Source organism: Gadus macrocephalus, chromosome 1, assembly GCF_031168955.1.
Source record: "Gadus macrocephalus chromosome 1, ASM3116895v1".
In the NCBI taxonomy this organism is placed as follows: domain Eukaryota; kingdom Metazoa; phylum Chordata; class Actinopteri; order Gadiformes; family Gadidae; genus Gadus; species Gadus macrocephalus.
In genome coordinates this window covers 8,646,418-8,669,226 of record NC_082382.1, presented here as the reverse complement: position 1 = coordinate 8,669,226, position 22,809 = coordinate 8,646,418, and the positions used below count along the sequence as shown (strand labels likewise).

The window sequence follows — 22,809 nt, the reverse complement described above, 5'->3', positions numbered from 1 at the left end:
TTGATCAGCAGATATATAGTCCGCCAAGACGTTGAGGTTGCTTAGTAACCAGAGACTCTGTCCATGCAAGTGAACGGAGCGTTCCCTCTTCGTCATAACTATCAAACCAAACATCCTTCACATTCACCGAGCGAACATTATGAAAGTAAAATGCACATTTCTCGCTAAAAATGTTTCCATAAAAGCATTTAATGGCGTAACTATGTTACTATTTCCACACAGAATAAAGAAAGATGTCGGCCGTATGCTTCTGTCCAAGCTCACTATACTCTCTGCCAGTGACGTCGGGTCAAGCTCAACGCTGATTGGCTATTGCGGCGCGTATGAGCGTAAAAAGTTAAATTTTTTGAACTCCTCGCGTACGCGCGTATATATACGCGCCTCATACGCCCCTACAGCGAGTAAAATGTTGCTTGGTACGCATGATACGCGTGTACGCACCTCATACGCGCGTAAACCAATGCTTCCCTATGGAAAAATTGCCGATTTTATACGCGTGGTACGCAGGTAACGCGTTTGGTGTGGCCGTACCTTAATATCTGCGTCTATGACCTCACTATTGGATAGTAGGCCTATGCCTGACGCATTGCGTTTAGCGAAATCATCCAAGTTCCGCGCTCTGGTGCTCACGATAAAGATACAGCCAGTCAGGCTCTCCTACCCTATGCAGCTCCTCAGGTCAATTATATTCATTTTGGCTTCGAAATGATCTCATTGGACTTAAGCATACATAGGCATACACATTTTTCCCAGCAGCAATCAGAAAAAAACCCTGGTACAATTATAAGTACATGCATACGCTGGTGCAATTAATGATGATGAATTAATATGAAAGAATAAGATATTTCTCAATAGCCCATGTTAATTAATGATTATCTTTCCAAATATGATTTGATCGCATTGGATCAAACTTTACTAACTTTTTTTATCTTCCTGACTCCATAATGGCCACTAGAAAGGAAATTTAGAGTAGGCCTACTTGAGACAGTTATATCTGAACAGTGTATCGTTTCAGATCGTTCTTTATGCATTGAATGGTAGCCCTCTGCACTCATTGGTGGAACTCTTCATAACTGTCAAAGGTCTGCCCTGAGCAGGGGCGTAGCCACATGGGGGCCACGCCCCCCCTGGTCAGAGGTTTGGCCCCCCCTGCCCCCCCCCCGAGTATGAAAAAATAAAATAAATAATCTTTAAAAAAATAGACTTTATGCTTTCTACTTTAGCTGGTGAAAGAACACTGGACAATAGGCATCAAAACAGTCTCCTTGTTTGACATTGGCGACCGATTCAAAATTATTTGCAAACACTAAATTAATTAAAAATAAATATATGTAGACAGGATTTCCTCTTGGTTCATGAACAGATGCTACATTATAAATATTATCAGATTAATATCAGTCATGATTGATAAGTTATCTATTTGTGAAAATCTGTTTTGTATTTGTTTATTAATAGTGGTTGGAAGAAGAGACAACAATGTGCTGTTACATTTAACTAAAAAACCGGTGCGATCTAAGATGCCAAACCACATTTTTGCATTATCCGTTTTGAAACAAACCATAAGCAGAACTACCCTGCACGTATCCGGGCGACTGCTATGTTATTTAATTGTTAGGTGGATAAGAATTAACCTCCAATCTGGGTATGAATGCATGCACTTATTACAACGTAATAACAATATTCTGCCTATACCTTACAGAAAGTAGCACTTTATATATTAGTAATTTGCACCATCAAAATGATTGATAACCTTATTGATAGGACCTATGTTAAGCAGCCTCACAAATACCCTGATTGGGATTGTATTGGACTACTCTCAAACCACCAGCCTGATAACATTGACATTAAGTAGCCATTTAATATTACCAGTCTGGATATGTCGATTTTGAAGATGGACCCATTCTCTAGTTTGTGTGTGAGCATTGAGTTCAAGGTTCATGCCCCCCTTTGGTCCAGATTAAGACAAGGTTTCCATCTTTTGCTTGTGTCTTAGTGTGTATCAAAGACATAGTGTTTAAGGAGCCTTTGTGTAACTGGAAGGGAATCATCGAGTCTCCACTGTAGTCCCTGTAGCACTGGAGGCCTTATCTAGTGTGGGAGGGGAAAGAAGGTATCTGGTCGTTGGTTCAGAGAGTGTTCAAGGCTGGAGACATGCAAGAGAGGTTTTAGTCTGCCAAACCACATCCCTTTCAGGTCTGCAAGTAAAGCGGATGCAGAATAAGGCTGAATTTGTATCTGTGTTTTTTGGGGGTTTAACTCAGGCTGCTGAAGAAGACGGAATCAAGAATAGTGTCCGGCACACATTATGTAAGTAAATTACACTTCTTTCGCTAACTTCCTTGGTCTTAAAGTCGCTACTTACTTTTTACCATGTTAGCTAAGCCTTTGTTGTTCATATTAAAGGACAATACTTGAGCATGCATACACCCTTCCCTCAAATGTAAATTATTATACCATAAATAACATCATTTCATGATTATGCTAACTTCAACTCCCTCTGCGGGCACTTAAAAACAAACATGACCTCATGTTTGTTTTTAACAAGTATCCAGTATCGGAGGGTGGCAGTAGCTCAGGAGGTAGAGCGGGTTGACTTGTAACCCGGGAGGTTGGTAGTCCTATCCCCGGCTCCTACTTGTGTCAAGGTGTCCCTGACACCTCACCCAAAAGGCTCCTGACGAGCTTGCTGTAGCCTTCCATGTTTGAATCCACTGTTGGTGTGTGTATGAATGGTTGCAAGTCGCTTTGGATAAAAGAGTCTGGTAAATGCCCTAAATGTAAATATTTGTGGCACGGGTGCAACCAAATGCTTTTTTGGCAGAACGGGTACAGCAAATTCATTTCACCAAATAATATTGGTGACAAACTAATGAATAAAGCTATAGACAAAAACAATGGTTTCATCACCAGACAGGTCCTTTAATGACATTTTCCTTTATTAGTTATTTTACATCCAAAAGTAATGACGTAACGTACATTTCTAAACTGTAATATGATAATAGCTCTGAAAGACATTTTATGATGTCTAGTTTGGAATGCCATTTAAGTCAAAATTAAATAAATAATTAAATATAAATATGCCAATGAAACAACTAAATATTCCTATGAAATAAATCCTGAAATCCTAAATAAACAAGGCAATTAACATATGAATCAATGTTAACATGAATATATAAATCAGTCTATATAGTATAGATACGTTTTTATTAAGTCTTTATTTCATAATTCAATATTAATTTATGTCAGGGGACTTTAATTCCATTATGACACATTTATTTCCAAACTCTTAATATTTACATCTGTTATTTTTAAATGAGTGGGGCGCGGTTATCTCAGAGACTCAAACCAAAGCAACAGCACCAGAACATCACTGAATCACTGAATATAAAGCAGCACTGGGCGTCTGGCAGGCGTCAGGCAGGGAGGGGGTTGAAAAAAGTAATCAACCAATACATTTTTCTTCATTCCTCCTTTTGAAAATTATGAGTCTCACCTTTCATCATTACAGAAATGACTTCATTATTCTTAGCTATGCACTTTTAGTACTAGTCCATCTTCGGAACAATGTAGTCCCACCAAGGCAGGCCAATGTCGATAATGTATGCGCCGTTGCACAATTAGCCTACGTAGCTTAAGGGCATCTGTTTTCTCTCAGTACTGTGGTGGTCATTTTCTAAGGCATCATGAAATTAAAGTCCCCTAAAGTAAATAAATGTGGCAATATTAAATAAAAGTAATCTGAAGTAAATAATAGAAAAAAAAACATATCTATTTATTTATTCAACTATATGACTAATTGTTATTTTTATATTGATATGTATTTATATATGTATTGCCTCATTTATTTATTTCAAGATTTACTATCCATATTCATTTGTTTCATATCCATGAAATTGGCATGCATTTATTTATTTATGAATTTATTATTATGTGCTTTTGTATACTGATGGAAATTCTAATGGCTTTTCTCCAAATCCCTCAGGGCTGAACATGTGGTCGTCACCTCAGACAGAGCAAGACTAAAGGATGGATGCATGGTTTTCACATTGTACGAGAAAGAAGACGTATGTGGCATGTGTTAAACATAACTAATTCAAATTTCGGGGAGGGCAGGGAAGACCTCAAAACAATTTGCTTGTTTCGTACCATGCACACACACACAAACACACTGTGTAACTTCTTACACGAGCAATATCTTTTTAGAATTTTGAATCTAGATTTCAAACCGCCTCTATACACAACACCCTCACAATCGTCTGTTATCACGTAGAAGGAGTTTACACAAGATCCTCAATTGATATGCACACACATCTACAGGTTTCACATTTGCACCACAACCAATTATTTTCCTCAGTTCTGTGACAGTATGTCCACATCTCTTTCCTTTGGCATCACAATCTCACAACGGTTGTTGTTCAAGGATTTGAAGAGAGATTCAAAACTCTAGTGTAAACACAATTTTCATGTTTCCATTTCTCCTCTGACAGCCGGTACTCCGGCTGCGTGTGCGAAACACAGGTGACGACAGTGTGTATCTTAACCAGTATGCTGCAGAGCAGGAAACTACCGGCCTAACTCTCCATGATGACCATGGAATCAGCACAGGGAAGCCATTTAGGATTGTATCAGGTATCAAGATCAAAATCTATCCTATGTTTCATGATAGTGGGTGATGATAGTGTGATTATGATAGATCATTAAATATTAATCGATTTTTAGTTTCTACATATCATGACGATTGAAGGTGTATTAGGGAATTCCACATTTTCTTTCTAATTATTTACTGATTCACAAGATGATTACATTAACAAATTCCTCTCTGCTATAGGAAAACAGTGTGAAATCAGAGCGCATTGTCGTTTTCCCCAGTCTGATGTGTTCTGTGCAAGGCTGGTCTTCCACTTCAACTCAAACAATGGGTCCGAGGCATTCAGAATTGACTGTCCGATTGAAGTCAGCTATAAAAGCAGGTTGGTGCAAATGCTAGCCTCCACCAGCGAATACAAAATAAAAACGCCGTTAAACATGTTTGTTGAAAGAGTCTCTCACAGGTATGATACACAACTAGGATAACTTTTGGTTGAAAAACAACACACAAGACAATGCCCAAATGAGCCCTCATGTATGATATGAACGCATAAACACTAACAGCAAATGGAGGCTACAACAACGCTGGGTAACACTTTATAATAAGGTGCCATAATAAATAACAAACTAGTCATTACTTTACCCTTTGTTGATATTTGTTAATTGTTACAAAAATATCTATTTGGCACAAGTTAATCGTTTTTTTTTCACTGACCACAGGGTTTCGCTGGTTAGGGTTAGGGCTGTGAGTTAGGGTTAGGGTTAGGGTCGTGTGTTAGGGTTAGGGTTAGGGCCGTGTGTTAGGGTTAGGGTTAGGGTTAGGGTCGTGTGTTAGGGTTAGGGTCGTGTGTTAGGGTTAGGGTTAGGGTTAGGGCTGTGTGTTATGGTTGGGTTAGGTTTATGCAAACAACTAATATGTAATTAATGATGGAAAAACTATTAACTATTAACCCCCTAAACCGATATTTTAGTAACAATTAAAAAATATTAACAAAGGCTTAGGTAATGACTAGTTTGCTATTTATTATGGCACCTTATTATAAAGTGTTACCCAACGCTGCTCTGTCATTGGACACAAAGCATCTGTTAGTGAAATTAATGAATCCCTCTAACTTCTTCCTACTAGAACCGCAAAAAGTAAACGTTTGAAGTCTGTGATTCGTCTGAAGGAATATCGTTTACCTGCTGACATCAAAAGTATCATAAGAGACCTCAATAATGGTGGCTCATCATCAAAGGAAAAGTAAGTTTATAAAGGATGATTATATTGAAATCAATGAAATCAACCGTATATCGGTCAAGCATCAGGGATGCGGAAAGCCAAGAGGGTGCGTTTTTTAATTTGTTAATTGATCAACAATGTAGGGAAAAATGCTGTTACTCAACTGTTTCTCCATCATTTGTTTAGGAACTTGCTGGAAAAAGAGCTTAGAATGCAGGAGTACGCCAAGAGGTTTGACTTACTGCTGCATCTGGAGGAGTACGAACGAACCAAAAGCACGAGGCAATCCTGCCTGGATGACATTCAGCTAACCAGAAGCGGGGAACTGTTTTTTATGAAGGTTATGAGTACCATCCCAAGACTGCTCCCCCCCCCCCCCACACACGCACACACAAACACACACACACTCACACACACACACACACACACACACCTACACACACCTATACACACATACACCTACACACCTACAAACACACACACACACACACACACACACACACACACACACACACACACACACACACACACACACATACACACCTATCTGAGTAAACCTCCCAATTGAAACACTAGAGATATCTCAATTGTCTCTTTCTCCCACTATATCCTTCAGGTGGAAGGTTTCAGGCAGCACTTTCGATCTTGTCTGCCAGGAGACCAGGTGAAGATCAGGCAACTTTGGGATTACCAGTGGCACCGAGCCTATGTCCATAACATCATTGGGGATGAGGTACAGCTAAGCTTTGGCAAACGGTAAGAACCCAACATTTATTTTACTACCAATTTCAACAGTGGCAATTTGTTGCATTCATGTCACAAATCGAAAAAATAATTCTAACCGTAAAGGTTCAGAGTACGATCCTTGACAAAGCCCCCACACTCCTCCCTGCTCGTCAAAATAACAAGATTCTGTATTCATGGCGTTCCTGTAAGTTGCTATGCAATGAAACATCTGCTAAATGACTAAATAGTAAATAGCAACAAATAGCAACAAGACTCAGAGCAGAAACAGATAGGTAATCTGCATTATTAATGTTGTCCAAACCTGTTTTATGAACTCCCTTGGTTGGTCTTAGGGGGTCTGAGTGAGAGTTGTTTCTATACTATGACCGCAGGCGGCAGAAGCTCTTCAAGGACACCATGCGGTGCACCGTTCTCTTCACTATCAGCCGCTTTACCACTCGTATCCAGCACAGGGCAGTGGAGCTGGCGGGTACAGGCGGCTTGGAGAAGGTGCTGTTCCCGACTGGGACCAGCCCCACGCCCAGCCACGCCCCTCCAATGGAACTCAGGTCCGACCACCCTTATTCTCACTAATCAGACTTTAAATATACAGTCCAAAATCTGGTAGCAGACGAGCTAAATCTGGGAGAAACATGGTGGCTAACAGCGAACACAAACTCGGCCAGCAATTGCAAATGCTTCCCAGTGGGAAGAAGCTAGCCCATCCCCTCCGGATCCAAATGTTTTTAGAGACGGTGTCCGTAGAGGTTTCTAAATAAATACGAAAGCTTCATCCACTGGCGCAAATAGGTTTCAATTCTGTATAATATATCCATAACAAAACAAGAAACCAAGCCTAAAATTGAAATAGGCTCATACAGTGGCAGGCGCAGTCAGCTCGAAACAGATATTCTCTTACAGCGCATTTCACCCATTAACAGCTTTAAATCTTACACACAGCACCTTTGATGATCATAGTTTCATTGATGATTAAAACAGCTTTTCACAGCTTTATTAACCCAGACCTTTTATTTTAAAGTCTGTTTGACCAAACTCTGAACAAAGAGCAGTCCATGGCCGTGCATCACATCGTGGCTGGCTCCTCTAAGCCAGCTCCTTACCTGGTGTTTGGACCCCCTGGCACTGGTACGTTTGAGCAGGTTCCCCCCGGCCCCCTGAAGCCTGGATCCTATGTTTATCTTAAAGGATTGAATGATATCATGATGAATAATACATTAAAGTGTGATCTTTGCTTGCAATGTGCGCAGGTAAAACAGTCACTTTGGTGGAAGCCATCAGGCAGGTAGAGAAGACCCATGCCTCCTGCCACATCCTTGCCTGTGCCCACACCAACTCTGCCACTGACCTGCTCTGTGAAAAGATTATGAACCCTGAAGTAAAAGTTTACCGCCTGTACGCCAAAAGCCAGGAAAGTGAAATAAATCTACAGGTGGGCCTTTTCTTTATTCACACCTAGTGAAATATTAAATTGCAATGCAAAGACATTGATGACTGTGTGTGTGTGTCTGTATGTGTGTGTGTGTGTGTGTGTGTGTGTGTGTGTTTCTGTGTGTGTGTGTGTGTGTGTGTGTGTGTGTGTGTGTGTGTGTGTGTGTGTGTGTGTGTGCGTGCGTGCACAGCAGGGACGTGCACAGGAAGTTTGAGGGGCAGTTGCTCTGACCTGAAAAAAGGGCACCCCCCTCGCCCAAAAAAAAATAATAACTCACAGGCTATATGAAGGACTGAGATTAACAGGGTCTTTATTAATATATTAATACAAATAAGTAAAACACTGAAATAACTACTACTAAAGATAATGCAGAAAAACATGACTTGAAGATGTTGGGCAAAATAACCTGCTGAGCACATCACATGTACATTATAAATATAGCTAACTCCCACCCTAGCTTGAGGAGCACAACACAAAACATAGTGAGGTGGTTAGTGAGGTCCCCACTTCACTTTAGGCGTCTTTGAGTGGTATTAATTATTATTATTCTTCATGTTTAACCTCTGTTTTCCTTTTATTCCTAGTCTGTTTTACATAGTTTTGAATGATGACTATATGCTCTGTAAGGTGACCTTGGGTGTCTTGAAAGGCGCCTCTAAATTAAATGTATTATTATTATTATTATAACACATGGCAGTCACGTTACAATATAGTCAATTTTTAACACAGAACACACACATGAGAACATGGTCAGGTGAAGGCCAGAACCAAGGCCCCATCTCTCCTCCCGGCAAATGGTAAACACTCAGACAATGCACCGTTTCATCCTCAGAACGGGAGGGCCACAAACAGGAGACTCTGTGAGGCTCTCCCCCGTCAGGAAGAACACAAGAAGATACACATGCATACACTAGGGCCTGGGAGGCAAGGTCAAGCAAAGACACACAGAACCATACACATCTCAAACGCACACACCTCATCGAGAGGAGGATACAGCATAAGAGTGTATCACACAGGAACTCATCACCTTCTTCTGCAGCAGACCTTCCACGGAGGCGAAGCTCTGGACGAACCATCAGCGCTGATTAGGGACTTGGACATATTCGATCTCTCACGCTTTATGACTCTGTATAACCGTAACTAGACACCGTTTTTCCCTACAAAGAAGAAGAACATAACATGAACACAAACATAATTAAACAACATCCTATCAAGTCACTGATAAGTTTCTCCAAATTGACATATTAAAAATGCAAAGCTTTAGGAAAAGCAAAAGAGAAGCCTTCAGAACCTCTTCTTTGTCGATTGGTATGTCCTTCTCTATGGACAGCAGGAGGAGGTCAGACAGCCGCTCTTGACCACACTGATTTCGGATTTCGGAGCACATCACTACCCTGTAGTGATGTGCTCCTCTTTGCTGCCTCCTTTAGTTGTCTCTCTAGCTGTGTTCGAAATCGTTCCCTATCATGGATGTAGTGCACTAAATAGGGTGCACGCCATTTTGTAGGGTGTTCGAATTCTCAGTGGTCCACTATATAGGGCACTATATAGTGGACTTAAAATAGGGTACATACGATGTTCCCTACATGTTACTCCCGTATACCACAATGCAATGCGGTCGTGTTTTTCCGGAGGAGAAGAAGAAGCTGAATAACCGCGAAAACTAATACATTTAATGATGGAGTCTCCGGCTTTCGTTTAGAAATGTCAACAATTTATTTGGGATTTAACATAGAATATTTAACATTCAAAATTAATAAAAAAAAATACTTGAACAAGGAAATGTAACATTCAACATCAGTACAACCTCCAGCTTTCCTCGTGAGTGCCTGGTTTGTTTACATGATGTGGGCGCATCTTTCTGCGTCACACAAATACCCGGCGCATTTACTGACGCTTAGAAATGTTCAGCGTAGTGTCCGAATTCTCGTTCCCTATTCCCTATAACGAGTGTATAGGGAACGATTTCGAACACAGCTTCTCTCTCCTGAATCCTCCTCTTTTCACTGGGCATTTCGGCTTCACTTAACAATAACAAACAATACCCAAAATAGTGATAAGATTTAGGCATGAACCATTTTGAATGAAAGAATTCATGTGATGCATTACTTCCATCATTTATTCTTCTTGTTAAAACGAAATGTTAGAAACTAACTATCAGCAGACATGTAGCTTAGTTTGCCTACCAAAAAATGTGTAGACTATGTGATAACGGGCTGCTTGTCTGCAAGCTAGCTAGCTGTCTGATTATTTAGGCTAAACGTTACGTGGCAAACTGAGCCTGGATTTATGAAGATTGTAATTCATTTCATAAAACGTGATGATGATTGTTTGTTTGTTATACATCTCAAATGCACCTTTTCCGAGAACATCAAGGCAGTCGTCTCACAGGTGCCGGTGTTCCGGTCGCGTGCAGCGCTGCTGCTAGGAAAAGCAGCTTTCACACGCCGCGCGGGCAAATTGCCGCCTCCATTCATTTCAATGAGGGAAGGGCGGCAGAGGGGAGGCAGCAAAAGCGGCTGTTGCCGCGCGGCAGAGTTTGCCCTCCCCCTTCTGACTTTTACTCTCAGTGCCCGAACGGAATTGAATGAGGCTACGCTTACTTTATGAAATGTTTCGAGTGGCGATTATTTGTATCTAGGCCTAAATTAAATTCTGCATCCATTAAATGATTAAAAAATATATATATATATTTTATTTTTTCCTCGGAAGGGCAACCTGAGTCGAGGAGGGCATATGGGCAGTTGCCCAAGCAACCTGAGCAACCCCCCTGTGCACGTCCCTGGTGCACAGTTCAATTGCAACTGGGTAGAGGGCGGCATCTATATCCCCGATAAAGAAGAGCTGGAGAAGCATAAAATCATGGTCACCACCCTTTTCTCCGCTTCAAGGTACCTGTCCTGCTCCACATAAGAGTAACAGCCATCCTCTATGAGCCTTTTTTAATAACATGAGATAACTGTTCTCTATAGGATTGTAAGTGTTCTCTCTGTCTCTCCCTAGGCTGGTTACGGAAGGCATCCCTCCAGGCTTTTACAGCCATATCTTTGTTGACGAGGCAGGACAACCTGCAGAGCCTGAAGGGGTTATCCCCCTGGCAGGTGGGAAACCAGCCAGGGTTCATCAGATACATGATGCAGTGTGTCAGATCCTTCTCTCAGACATCCCACCAATTATTATGATACATTATATGTTTTTTTTTCTATGAAAAGGCCTACTGGACCCAAAGCGTGGCCAGGTAGTGTTGGCAGGAGACCCCAAACAGTTGGGCCCCATCGTCAAATCCCCCCTAGCCAAGAAGCATGGACTTGGTGAGAGCCCTGTTATATTCTTTAAATAGGTTTCAATACAGGTGTCTGTGTAAACATCAGTTTCACTACATGTGTGACTCAATACATTCCTTAATGTTAAGGTGTGACCCAGAACATCGATGTGACTCACACAAAGGTGTGTGACTCAACATATTAACATCTACACTGTCATCTCTGCACAGAGAATATGTCTTGTTTATTGCTTGCAGGCAGACTAATAGAAACTGGAGTCGGAATGGCAGGGTCTTATCCAGATTCAGACCAGTTGTTTGAATTCAAATCATCATTGTGCTTTTTCACTTCTCTTTTTCACTTCTCTAAACTACTGGTTAAGATATGTGTCAGTTGTTCATACCATTTCTGATTATATGTAAATATATGTAAGTTTCATACTGATTTTTTGAACTTGTTGGTTATTTCTTGCTCGACTTGCTCGTTTTCAGGTATTATTACTGCCTTAGCTCCTTTGGGTGACCTTTGACCCCCAGCAGCCATTCCACACTCCCGTTTCCTTGCATAGCACCTCATAAGGGGATGCGGCAGGGCCTGGGTTGTATGGAGAAACCTTTTTTTTTTTCCAGGGTGACCTTGATCCCAAACCCAAGACACTCTTTCCAGGTTAACTACTCAAAGTTTCTTTGCATTTCAGCACAGGTGTATCACTTATACTCCATCTCTGCACAGGTGTTTAACTTAACACCCTCTCTGCACAGGTGTATCACTTAACCTCCATCTCTGCACAGGTGTATCACTTAACCTCAATCTCTGCACAGGTGTTTCACTTAACATCCTCTCTGTACAGGTGTTTCACTTAACATCCTCTCTGTACAGGTGTTTCACTTAACATCCTCTCTGTACAGGTGTTTCACTTAACATCCTCTCTGTACAGGTGTTTCACTTAACATCCTCTCTGTACAGGTGTTTCACTTAACCTCAATCTCTGCACAGGTGTTTCACTTAACATCCTCTCTGTACAGGTGTTTCACTTAATATCCTCTCTGTACAGGTGTTTCACTTAACATCCTCTCTGTACAGGTGTTTCACTTAACATCCTCTCTGTGCAGGTGTTTCACTTAATATCCTCGCTGTACAGGGGTTTCACTTAACATCCTCTCTGTACAGGTGTTTCACTTAATATCCTCGCTGCACAGGTGTATCAATTAACCTCCCTCTCTGCACAGGTGTCTGACTTAACATCCCACTCTGTACAGGTGTTTAACTTAACATCCCACTCTGTACAGGTGTATCAATGCTGGAGCGTCTGATGGAGTTGAATGTGTACAAAAAGACAGAGGAAACGGGGTACAACGAGCGTTTCATCACCAAGCTGCTGAGGAACTACAGGTGAGACGATGCCATTCAGGATGCAACATTTTTTCTCTAGTCTGGTTTCAAATATCTCTGTCCCAATGGCTTCTGTTTTATACAGCTTTTTTGAATGTTTACTAGTCGTTGCTCTGCTAAACACCAGGTCTCATGGCAGACTTCTAACGATCCCAAATGAGCTGTTCTACGAGAGCGAACTCCAGGTGTGGGCCGATAAGGATATCCGCAACTCCTTATGTGAATGGAAGCACCTTCCCAGCAAGGTGAGGACTGCACACACACACGGACGCACCTCGGGGAGCTAAACAGCAGGCAGCTCATCGTATGTCTTAAACGCCGCGTTCACTGTCCTCTCTGTCTCGCTCATCGGCTCTGAAGGGATTCCCGCTGATCTTCCATGAGGTCACTGGACGCATGCGTCGCGAGGACAACGCCTCACTGTTCAACGCCTCACTGTTCAACGAAGACGAGGTGGCGATTCTAATGCAGTATCTGAAAGCACTGTTGGAAGATGTCCCCCCAGAAGACATAGGCCTCATTGCCCCATACAGGAAACAAGTGGGTACCAACTGTGCCTTGCAGCTGTGCACATCAACCTTGCCTACGTAGAAGTTATTTAAAACTTGGATTTCTTAATGCCATCATCCCAACCAAAACATGAGTCGGTGACGTCCCTCATAGGTGGAGAGGATCAACAAGGCTCTTAAGATCGAGTTCCCCAGAAACACAGCAAAGTTAAAGGTAATACGTGGCAGTGGATTAGCCTTTTACTTTTCAACTTATTAAATACATTGGTGGACTGTTTTAAATCTGTCATCGGCCATCTTTTGATCTCAGGTTTGCACAGTGGACGCGTTTCAGGGCGAGGAGAAGCGGGTGATTCTGCTGTCCACAGTGAGAAGCACCAGCCGGGACCCCAGACCCCCCTCCTCCGTGGGGTTCCTTGCTGACCCCAAGGTGAGCAACACTCCGCTTTCCACCACTCTTCCTCATCTATCCATTCAGTCAAGGCCACATTGTCATGACGTTGTTCCTGTAATTATTATGTTATCTTCCTGTTTCTCCCCAGAGGTTCAACGTGGCCATGACCCGCGCCCAAGCCCTGTTGATCGTGGCGGGGAACTCAGAGGCGCTGACAAAGGACAGGATTTGGAGCAGGTGAGAGGAACAGAAACCCCTCTCATCAGTGCAGATCAATAGATCCTTAGAGGACGGTTGGACTGATGGTCGCCTCTGTGCTCTCTCCGCAGGTTCATCGAGTACTGCAAAGAACACGGAGGTTACACCAAGACCATGACCACCGATTGACGTGCATGCACGGACACATACGCACACTGACAACCACACTCACGTACACACATACAACCTCCGCACACACACACACACACACACACACAAACACACACATACACCTTCTCCACACAAAATGATATTAAGGACTAAAAACCTCACATTTTATTTGACATTGTTGCATCAGCCTATTAGAGGAGAATTTTTTTGACCATTAGGCCTTCCCATCGTTGTGATGGAAAATCTATCATAATCATAAAGTTTTTCGTTTTGAACTTAGGTTTTGTTTACTATTCCGTGTTTGTTCTTGCCGTCCTGCTCTCCTTCGGGGTCATCTAAAATGTAAACCTTTGTGGTTGATGATGTAATCTGTTCTCACTCTGTTCCTGTGTTATCTTCTGTTGATTTGGGCCTGTTCCACGACCCTGGGGAGCTTCAGGAAACAAAGGGTTACATGGCACGGACGCGACCCCTTATTTATGACATCCTGAGGAACTTCAATCAATAGATTACCATCTGGTTAACAAAGGCTTTTGGTTTATTGGGGGACAGCTGCCCTCAAGAACCCAATCTAAGTGTATAAGAACTCCTGACTTAGCCACTTTAGAGTATGAAGTAAGACACAGGGCAAACTCCCATCTGAGGCCTCAAATTACTGTAGTGTATGCCTGTTTTATTGTTTTTTGATGCATGTTGTGATGTATCTTTGTTCGTACTTTTATTACAAATATATAGGACCACCAATTGCCTAAAAGTATTGTGTGCTTTTTGCATCTAAATATCTCATCTGTCTTAGACGCAAACTCTTTTAAAGAAATTGCCACGACATCGTTCAGAAACTTGAGTTATAAAGACCTAAATAGAATGTGACTTGTTTGATTAATATTGCAGACAAATTAAGGTGATACACATATAAGTGATAATGGCCAACTTTGCATTTTTTCACAAAGGCCTACACACAATAATAAAATAAAAAAAGTCTACATAAATGACCTCTTGAGAAGGAGTGTTTATTCAGAAAGGAAAACGAAACCTTGACGTTGGCTCATATCTATTATCAGCTATGTGTAGGTAATCATTTGCATAATTGTATATATATATATATATATATATGTAACCCAAATGTCCCGCTGCCTCTCTATGACCCTTGGACTCTGCGTTGTGTTGGATTGTTTGTATGATGGGTAGAGAAGGACCACGGGACACAGTTGTTCGGGATTGTGGAAGACGCTTGGCAATTTATTCCCCAACAGTGGAAATTCCTCATTTGTCGTCTTGGAACTTGCTCACCTTGGAACCATTAGGGTCAAACATAAAACAAGATTTAAGAAAATACTCTTTAACCCAACAAAATGTAAAAAATAAATACATATAAACATAAAATTTATAATTAAATAAACATTCTCTTTCAAATAAAAGAAGAAAAGGACGATAACATTAAACTAAGCAGTAGACAAAATCATATTGTACGAGATCATATAAGACGCAAACACACACACCACATAACACTCAACAGGTAAACGAACATCCTATGCAACATATTGACCAAACAAACTGAACGGATGAGTGGTTTAAACTTATATTTAAAATATAGATCGTGCAAGACAACTAAAACACTGCTCACCTTGGAACCATTAGGGTCAAACATGAAACAAGATGGCGCACACACGAACTACGTTGGCCCGCAAGAGACACAATATTCAAATCGCGGTAAACAGCGCCACATGGTGGCCTGTCTAATTAACAACCTTACATATATATATATATATATTAGTGGGCCTAAATACAATAAAACAATCTTGCTTGTCATAAATGTTTTGACATACTTGTCCACATGTATGTCAAACACATGAGCATTCAGAGAGGAAAACGAATCCGGATCATATCCATCATCCGCATTGTGATTGTAATCTTTACCATAATTGCATTCATAAACGCCCAATGACTAGATTTTGTTTTCAGGATTGTAGTACACTCATGAAGGCGCATGACTGTGAGCTGTCAGACACGCCCACACTTACCCTAATGTAAGTTTCGTTTCTTCCAAAGCAGCTTAGCCATTATTGTCTGTATGTTTCTTCCAAAGAAGAAACCGCCCATCATCAATGTGGAAGAATAAAAACCTAGTACCTAGATCATTACCACTCAAATTGTCTCGGCAGTTCTTCGGTTAACAGCAGGTTTAACAGACCGTTACGATGAAGATTACCATATCTCAATCCGTCGTATTTGGACTAGACTTTCGTGAATATTTAAAAGAGACGGAGCGAGCCAAGCTTGATGACAGACATCAACTAAAACTCATCTATAACAGCGAGTTCAGATACAGGTGAGTTATCTTTATAGCCCAGACCTATTCGTTGAACATTAAAAAAATAGCAATGCGATAATAAATACATTTATTTATTATCGCATTGCTATTTATCATTAATATTTAATATATATATATATCGGTGTAATTTCAGGAATGAATGCATTAAGGGTCCGAACTTCGGCACGCTGCTTTATGCTCTAAAAGTCACCCGCAAAGCCACCATCTGCCGTGGAAAGGTTTGCTTCGACTCGAAGGTGAGATATGCCTTTGCGTTTCTCCAAGTAAAGGCAGGAAGTTAATTATCACTGTACTTATGTGCTCTGCTCTTGTCCACCAGCAGGGTCTGATGTTATTATCATATACTGTACATTATTCTGCCCTCCTCAGATAACAGAGATAATCAGCTTGCTCAATAAATGAGTGCTTTGATGCATATATGGTAATGTCTTAAACTCAGTGAAAGGTCCTCCACTACTATGTCTCATAAAAAAACACTTCCTGTAGTCCCAAACTCGGGATCAGTGGCATAATTCCTCTCGGATGAGGCAGCCGGCGTCGTCCCGGAATGGGACCTCCAGTCCCAGTCCATCGAGGTCGTCCCCGTGCCCCCCAGCAGGGACAAGGTCCCGGAGAAAGCTGGCCAGCCTACTCATGGTTAAACTCACTAGAGACAAGTAAGAACCTTTTGTGGTGGCCTTTTTGTCTCTGTAAAAAAAACAGCAGGTATATACATTATGTATGTATTTGGAATATTTACCCCCTACACTAGTACTACATGTTATTCATATGACTAGTATTGCATTGCATTAAGGATGTGTACAGCATCAAACAAGTCAGCACATTGTCGCAGTACTCCTCACTAACACTGTGTTCCTCCTCCTCTGACACCCAAAGGACCCAGTTCGTCTCCGATAAGAATGGCGTCTTCATCAGCTCAGAGCACGAAGGCGCAGACAGGAAGATTTGCTTGTGCGTGGAGGATGATAACAAGGTATTAAGGATTCAAAACTTAAATGCAAATGTTGTTTCTTGTGACACACTCTTCAACATGCAGGATAACACTGCTGCCCTCTACTTCAATGAGTGTCCTGCACTGCATAGATTACAGGTTATGCTGCTGTGAACAAATACAAGATACTATTTTATGTCCTACATTTGATTAACTTATGTTTCCTTCTATGCTGATAACGTTTCCTACACTATCCGACACTATCTTGTGATAACAACATTCAATAAGCTAACACAGGGCAATGATCAGGTACGATTATTACACCTCTGTTTCCTCCTGACAGCATGTTGTGCGTCTGTGCGTGAGGAACGCGGGGACATCGGTGGTCCACTTCACCTACTACACCCTGCTGAACTGGCTCCAGGACTTCACCCTGGAGGACGAGCAGAAAGTGACCCGTGCTCACCCGCTGGCACTAGCACCAGGCAAGACCACAATTAATACGTGGTGCAAGAATAAAGTGGTTTGAGGCGGCTAACATGCAAAACAAAGCAAAAAAAATGTAATGGGGGGATACTTAGATTGGTTCTTACATTTGACCATTTGTTTACTGATGTAAAGGATGAGAGTATTTCCCCCCTCCACACGGACGTAACAATAAAATAGGTATTATTATTAGCACTGGAATTGTGTTCATGCCTGTTTGTATCTACAGGGGACAGCTATGAGATCCAAGTGCTGTTCCAAACGAGCTTGGTGGGTTTCTACCCTGCAACGCTGGCCTTTGAGTTCAAACCCGACCCGCTGCCCTCTTCTGTCGCTTTCCACATTGTGCGATACATCGAAGTGCAACGGGTCACTTCTTTGGGCAAAGAGCTGGCCCCCGTGGCGCCCTACAGATTCTCCCCCATCTCTTCTCTGCCTCACTTAGAGTCCTGCCCTATCGTGGATGGACAGCCCCCTGAAAGGTACAACGACTACCACAAACCATTTGTGCAGCATATTGTTTCATGGATTTGGGTTTGTGAGAGCTTGATCACAATAAAGTGATTGTTTATAAAAGTGATTGGTAACACTTGTTTAACATTTTTCAATTTTCATTTTCTTTTTTTCATTTTCAAAACCAGGGAGTCTGTGATGCGTCTTATTATGGAGATTAAGCTGAAGTACTACAACATTCCAAAATATATGAACCAGCTCATCGACTCGCTTAAGAACCCTGATTATAGGATGGATCCAAGGTATGTTTTCCATAGAGCCTCAGTACATCCCCTTTCGCGCCACCCTTGGAACCTGGAGGAACAGCGAGATTATTATATCTTTTTTATCCCGTTTGAATTGTGCCATTAATTACACAAAGTATGTTCTTCAGTGAAAGACAAAAGAGACAAAGCGTTCATGTTCAAATGCTATAAATATGGTTAGATGATAATATAGCTAAATATAATATAATAAATAATGACAATACTTCATTGTCATCGTTTATTAGTCTTATAAGTATTGTTTTGTGATACCCATATAATAATAAAACGTACCTACAAGATAAAGAGGCTCACTAGCAATGTGTTGAATTGATCTGGCTCCCTTCTTAAGGAGTCTTGTGATTGTATTTGTGAAACTATGAGTCAAGGACACAAGGCAGTTAGTAGGCGTTGGCTCCACCAAAAGCAGCACGACTTTATTCAACCGCTTTAGGTCTAAATTTAAGCACTAATTATAGTTTGAGGTTAATAATATTTCCACCAGAGAAATATTTTCATATTTCATGAAGGCTATTTCTAACATAACCAATTCATATTGTGTGTATATATGCAGCACACAAGGTAGGAAAGCTCTGCTGGACAGCACCCTGACCATGGAGAACTACTGTGAGAGGTTCGAGCTGCTGCTCTATCTCGAGGAGCTTCAGATGCTGAATGACATCAAGCGCTACAACATCCCCAACAAAGACAGAGAACACGCCACCATGTCTAAGGACCCAGGCAATAAGAAGCTCCTGGTGCTGCAGGTGGAGACCCACACCTCCCACACATTGCCTCATCTTACCTCAGAGCGGGCCATGCACTCACTCACTCGCTTAATTACTGACTCATGAACTCATTGTTGTTAACTAGGCTTGCTGATATCTTTACTCCTGCTGTCATCCTCAGGTTCCCGGCGTGGCGGAGAACCGTCCGTCTGTTCTGACGGGGGACAGGATCCTGGTGTGCCCAATAGGGGACAACAGGGAGAAGTATTGTGGCTACGTTCATGCAGTGAATCTGGATCAAGTGAAACTGGGCTTCAGCTCAAAGTAAGATAGTCCAAAGGTCTAAAACGTAAATGATGTCACAGATGTATTAGGCCTGACTTCACGATGGTCAACCTACGCTCAAGTAATCACAACAGTATCCCTTTGTGGTGTCTGTCTGTGACTACAGGTTGCTGGATCGCTTCATAGACGGCATGCAGTTCAGCGTTGAGTTCACGGTGAGCCGCTTGCCCATGCGTCTGCAGCACCGGGCCGCGGAGATGGCGAAGAAGCACGGGATGGGAGGGGTGTTGTTCCCCAACGGGCCTCCTCCTCTGGAGACCGACCCAAAACTACCCTCACTCAGGTGGGCACTGGCTCAAAGGGGTCTTCTTCACTGACAGTACATGTGGGAGCGGATTCAGACTGGTTGAGGATGAGCAAATATTTTTTTGAAGCATCTTACTTGGACAGTGAATGCAGTAATGTGTTCTAGGCAAGGCAAGGCAAGGCAAGGCATCTTTATTTATGTCGCACTTTTCATACACGAGGCAGACTCATAGTGTTTCACATAAAAACGTATAAAGACACATAAGAATACATTAAAGAAAATAGATAAAAGAAAATAAAGGCAAAGTAAAACAAAATGCATTGTAGAAAAACTGCAAAAAGTTAAAAGTGCAACTAAATCTTGCTTTCCCAAGTTTTGTGTTGATTCTGGGGATAATTAACAGATCTGCCTCAGAAGATCTTAGTTGTCTAGCAGGCTTATGCAGTGGAAGCATATCAGTTATATACTTTGGCCCTAAACCATGTTGGTACGTATAGGTAAGCATCACGATTTTGAAGTAAATTCTCTGACGCACGGGGAGCCAATGTATCGATTTAAGAATTTGTGTAATTTGTTCTGATTTTCTAGTCTTTGTCAGAAATCTAGTAGCAGCATTCTGAACAAGCTTTAGATGCTTTTTGTAAGACCGGTGAGGAGACCATTGCAGTAATCAAGCTTACTAGTGATAAAGGTATGCACAAGTTTTTGTAAGTCTTGAGTGGACATGAGCCCTCTAAGTCTTGCTAAGTTTTTAAGATGATAATAGGCCGATATTGTAACTGATTTGAATGTGACTGTTGAAATGTAAATCTAAATCCATGATAACTCCTAGATTTCTGGCTTTGATTGCGAGGGAGAGAGAGGGAAGGTGTTGGGTTATTTTAAGCCTTTTTACATTTGAGCACCAAATAGAAGTTTTGTCCTCATTTAAGCACATTTTGGCACATCCAGTCTTTGACTTGCTCAATGCACATGCACAGCAGATCTATGGGCAGATAGTCATTTGCTGATGGAGCTACATCGATTATCATGTCATTGGCATAGCAATAATGGTCAATATTAGTAATTTGCATGGTTTGCCCTAGTATGTTGTAGATAGTATGCATTTAGATGTTGAATAGGAGGGTCCTAAGATCGGCCCTTGTTGGACGCCACATGTCACGTTGGTTGGTTCTTATACAAAGTTGCAAATGAAAACAAAATAGTTCCTATCTTGTAGGTAGGTCCTAAACCAATTAAAGACTATGACTGAAAGCCCTTCCCAGTTTTCTAACCCATCCAAAAGTATTGTATGATCTAGTGTTGAATGCAGCACTAAGTTCTATAGCATTAGTATTGAGATTTTGTGTTTGCGTTAAGACGTATGTCGTTTACAACTTTAAGAAGGGCTGTCTCAGTCAGTACGTTTACATGCACGGCTTAATCCGATTAAAGCCATAGTTCGACTATGATCCTCAATTGGACAACTCTATCCTCCGAGTTTACATGGCGGTGAGAAAATCGATTCATTGGCTGAATGCAAGTTGATGATGATACACTTCTTACACTTCTTCGGAATCATGATTGGAAGATGTCATAGCAGCCAGTTGAAGCCAGGAAGTGATTAAATTGCTGGGGATTAGGTTATCTTTCTTAATGATTTTACTTAGGAAGGGTAGATTTGATATTGCTCTGTAGTTGTTTTTAGGCTTTTGGGAAATGCCTGATTAGAGAGAGCTGTTCACTATTTACAGTAAGTCTATTGCTAGTCAGTCAAAAACATTCTTAAAGAGGTTGGTAGGCAAGGCATCAACGCAAAAGGTGGATGGCTTTAGTGTGTTTCTGTTTCCTCAAGAGTTTTAGAGTCTTTGACATTAAAGCATGTCATCCTTGCCACGTTACTTTTCGAGATTTCGATGGATATTGATGGCGAGTCTGATGCCTGCAAACTCATAGTAATTCTGCTTGGAATGGAGATCAGGTAGAATTTGTGTTGGGGGGTTGGTCAGGCTGTCAACAGTTGCAAATAGGGAAGTCTAAATTGCAGGCAAGGAGGCTCTCTTTATGGATGTCATGGTGAATATGAAGTTGTTGTTTTTTTACGCCAGTTGGATTCAACCTTCCTGCATTCTCATTTCTGGGCTATTACAAAAGCAGCTTTTCTCCAGGGTGCCTTTTGCTTCCCAGATATCGTTTAAACCTTACAAGGACATCTAAAACAAAATCAAATTAAAGCTTTTTACAAGATAAACAGCACAACATGTGTTGAGAGGTGGTAGCAAGGAGATGGCCCTTTTTAAAAGTACTTTAGAATGTTCATTGATTCACTGTTTTTTGACATTATTTGATATAGTCTGTATGTCGTGATTGTGAATAATATATATATTAAAGAAAACACAGATGTGGTCTGACAATGAAGGATCAGTCACCAATATATCTGAAACATTGTAAATAATTAAAAGGAGAACTCTGGGTGAACATTTGAATACAGCACAAAGGTATTCAAATGATATAAAATCACCAAATATATGTTTCCCCTGACGTAATTTTTTTTTAACATAATAGCACCTCATTTTCCAGATATACATACATCAAAAAAGTTGTAGCTGGGAGGAGCTGTCTCGATCAGAACGGTTGCAATGTTATTTTGTTTCAGTAAAAAACATAAAATCAAGTTTAGAAGTGGTAATAAAATCATTTAAGGCTTTAAGGTTGATTTTGGTTTGGAGGGATGGGTACGAGGTTTGTTAGGTTAGCAGTGTGTCTAAGTTTCCCTTTGTTTACTCTCTTAGTAGTCACAACAAGAATGCAAAAGTTGCCATGTTTTGACGTAGGCAGCCTTGGGTTCCGCAGTTTATGCAAAACGTCCTTTATAATGTGTCTACGGCTTAACCCTTTTTTGTCTCAGTGATATTCAGGACTACTATCAGTACAAGGCGGGGGGGGGGGGGGGGCTGGGGCGTCCTTTGCTTGGTTGTTATCAGCCTTTGGCCATGACGTGGCAATAGTACAGTGGGCTGGCGTGGGCTGGGCATCATAGACACAGATGCAAATTGAATGCCACCATTTTCATGTTTCTTCAATTAATGTGGAA

General features: G+C 41.4%; 3 protein-coding genes across 3 annotated transcripts in view; all 3 read left to right on the top strand.

Annotated features, from left to right (window-relative positions):
- The window catches only part of LOC132450640 (putative helicase mov-10-B.1), a 9,816-nt gene extending 1,441 nt beyond the window's left edge, over positions 1-8,375 (top strand). Inside the window, exons 2-11 of the mRNA XM_060045908.1 lie at positions 2,262-2,307; positions 3,983-4,064; positions 4,488-4,629; positions 4,829-4,970; positions 5,714-5,830; positions 5,996-6,149; positions 6,426-6,565; positions 6,928-7,104; positions 7,575-7,681; positions 7,804-8,375. Coding sequence (XP_059901891.1) covers positions 2,306-2,307; positions 3,983-4,064; positions 4,488-4,629; positions 4,829-4,970; positions 5,714-5,830; positions 5,996-6,149; positions 6,426-6,565; positions 6,928-7,104; positions 7,575-7,681; positions 7,804-8,012 — 1,272 coding nt within the window. The 5' untranslated portion in view covers positions 2,262-2,305 and the 3' untranslated portion in view covers positions 8,013-8,375. The remainder of the gene's footprint in view (positions 1-2,261; positions 2,308-3,982; positions 4,065-4,487; positions 4,630-4,828; positions 4,971-5,713; positions 5,831-5,995; positions 6,150-6,425; positions 6,566-6,927; positions 7,105-7,574; positions 7,682-7,803) is intronic.
- Positions 8,376-10,776: 2,401 nt separating this feature from the next.
- On the top strand, positions 10,777-14,666 carry LOC132473465 (putative helicase MOV-10). The gene is made up of 10 exons (XM_060035408.1): positions 10,777-10,876; positions 10,989-11,086; positions 11,198-11,296; positions 12,538-12,640; positions 12,768-12,885; positions 13,001-13,180; positions 13,304-13,363; positions 13,460-13,579; positions 13,692-13,780; positions 13,873-14,666. Exons 1-10 carry the CDS (start codon positions 10,848-10,850, stop codon positions 13,928-13,930), a joined length of 954 nt encoding a protein of 317 aa, XP_059891391.1. The 5' UTR covers positions 10,777-10,847; the 3' UTR covers positions 13,931-14,666.
- Positions 14,667-15,954: 1,288 nt separating this feature from the next.
- LOC132445430 (putative helicase mov-10-B.2) overlaps positions 15,955-22,809 on the top strand; it is a 17,074-nt gene continuing 10,219 nt past the window's right edge. Inside the window, exons 1-10 of the mRNA XM_060048443.1 lie at positions 15,955-16,241; positions 16,378-16,480; positions 16,731-16,900; positions 17,121-17,217; positions 17,519-17,660; positions 17,891-18,143; positions 18,303-18,416; positions 18,991-19,183; positions 19,326-19,468; positions 19,596-19,772. Of these exons, the coding sequence (XP_059904426.1) occupies positions 16,111-16,241; positions 16,378-16,480; positions 16,731-16,900; positions 17,121-17,217; positions 17,519-17,660; positions 17,891-18,143; positions 18,303-18,416; positions 18,991-19,183; positions 19,326-19,468; positions 19,596-19,772 (1,523 nt within the window). The 5' untranslated portion in view covers positions 15,955-16,110. The remainder of the gene's footprint in view (positions 16,242-16,377; positions 16,481-16,730; positions 16,901-17,120; positions 17,218-17,518; positions 17,661-17,890; positions 18,144-18,302; positions 18,417-18,990; positions 19,184-19,325; positions 19,469-19,595; positions 19,773-22,809) is intronic.

Coding starts and splice junctions, on each gene's coding strand:
- LOC132473465 (XM_060035408.1), top strand. CDS start 10,848: ATGGTCACCACCCTTTTCTCCGCTTCAAG. Junction 11,297..12,537: donor AGCCAAGAAGCATGGACTTG/GTGAGAGCCCTG, acceptor CACTCTGTACAG/GTGTATCAATGCTGGAGCGT. Junction 13,364..13,459: donor GAAACACAGCAAAGTTAAAG/GTAATACGTGGC, acceptor TTTTGATCTCAG/GTTTGCACAGTGGACGCGTT.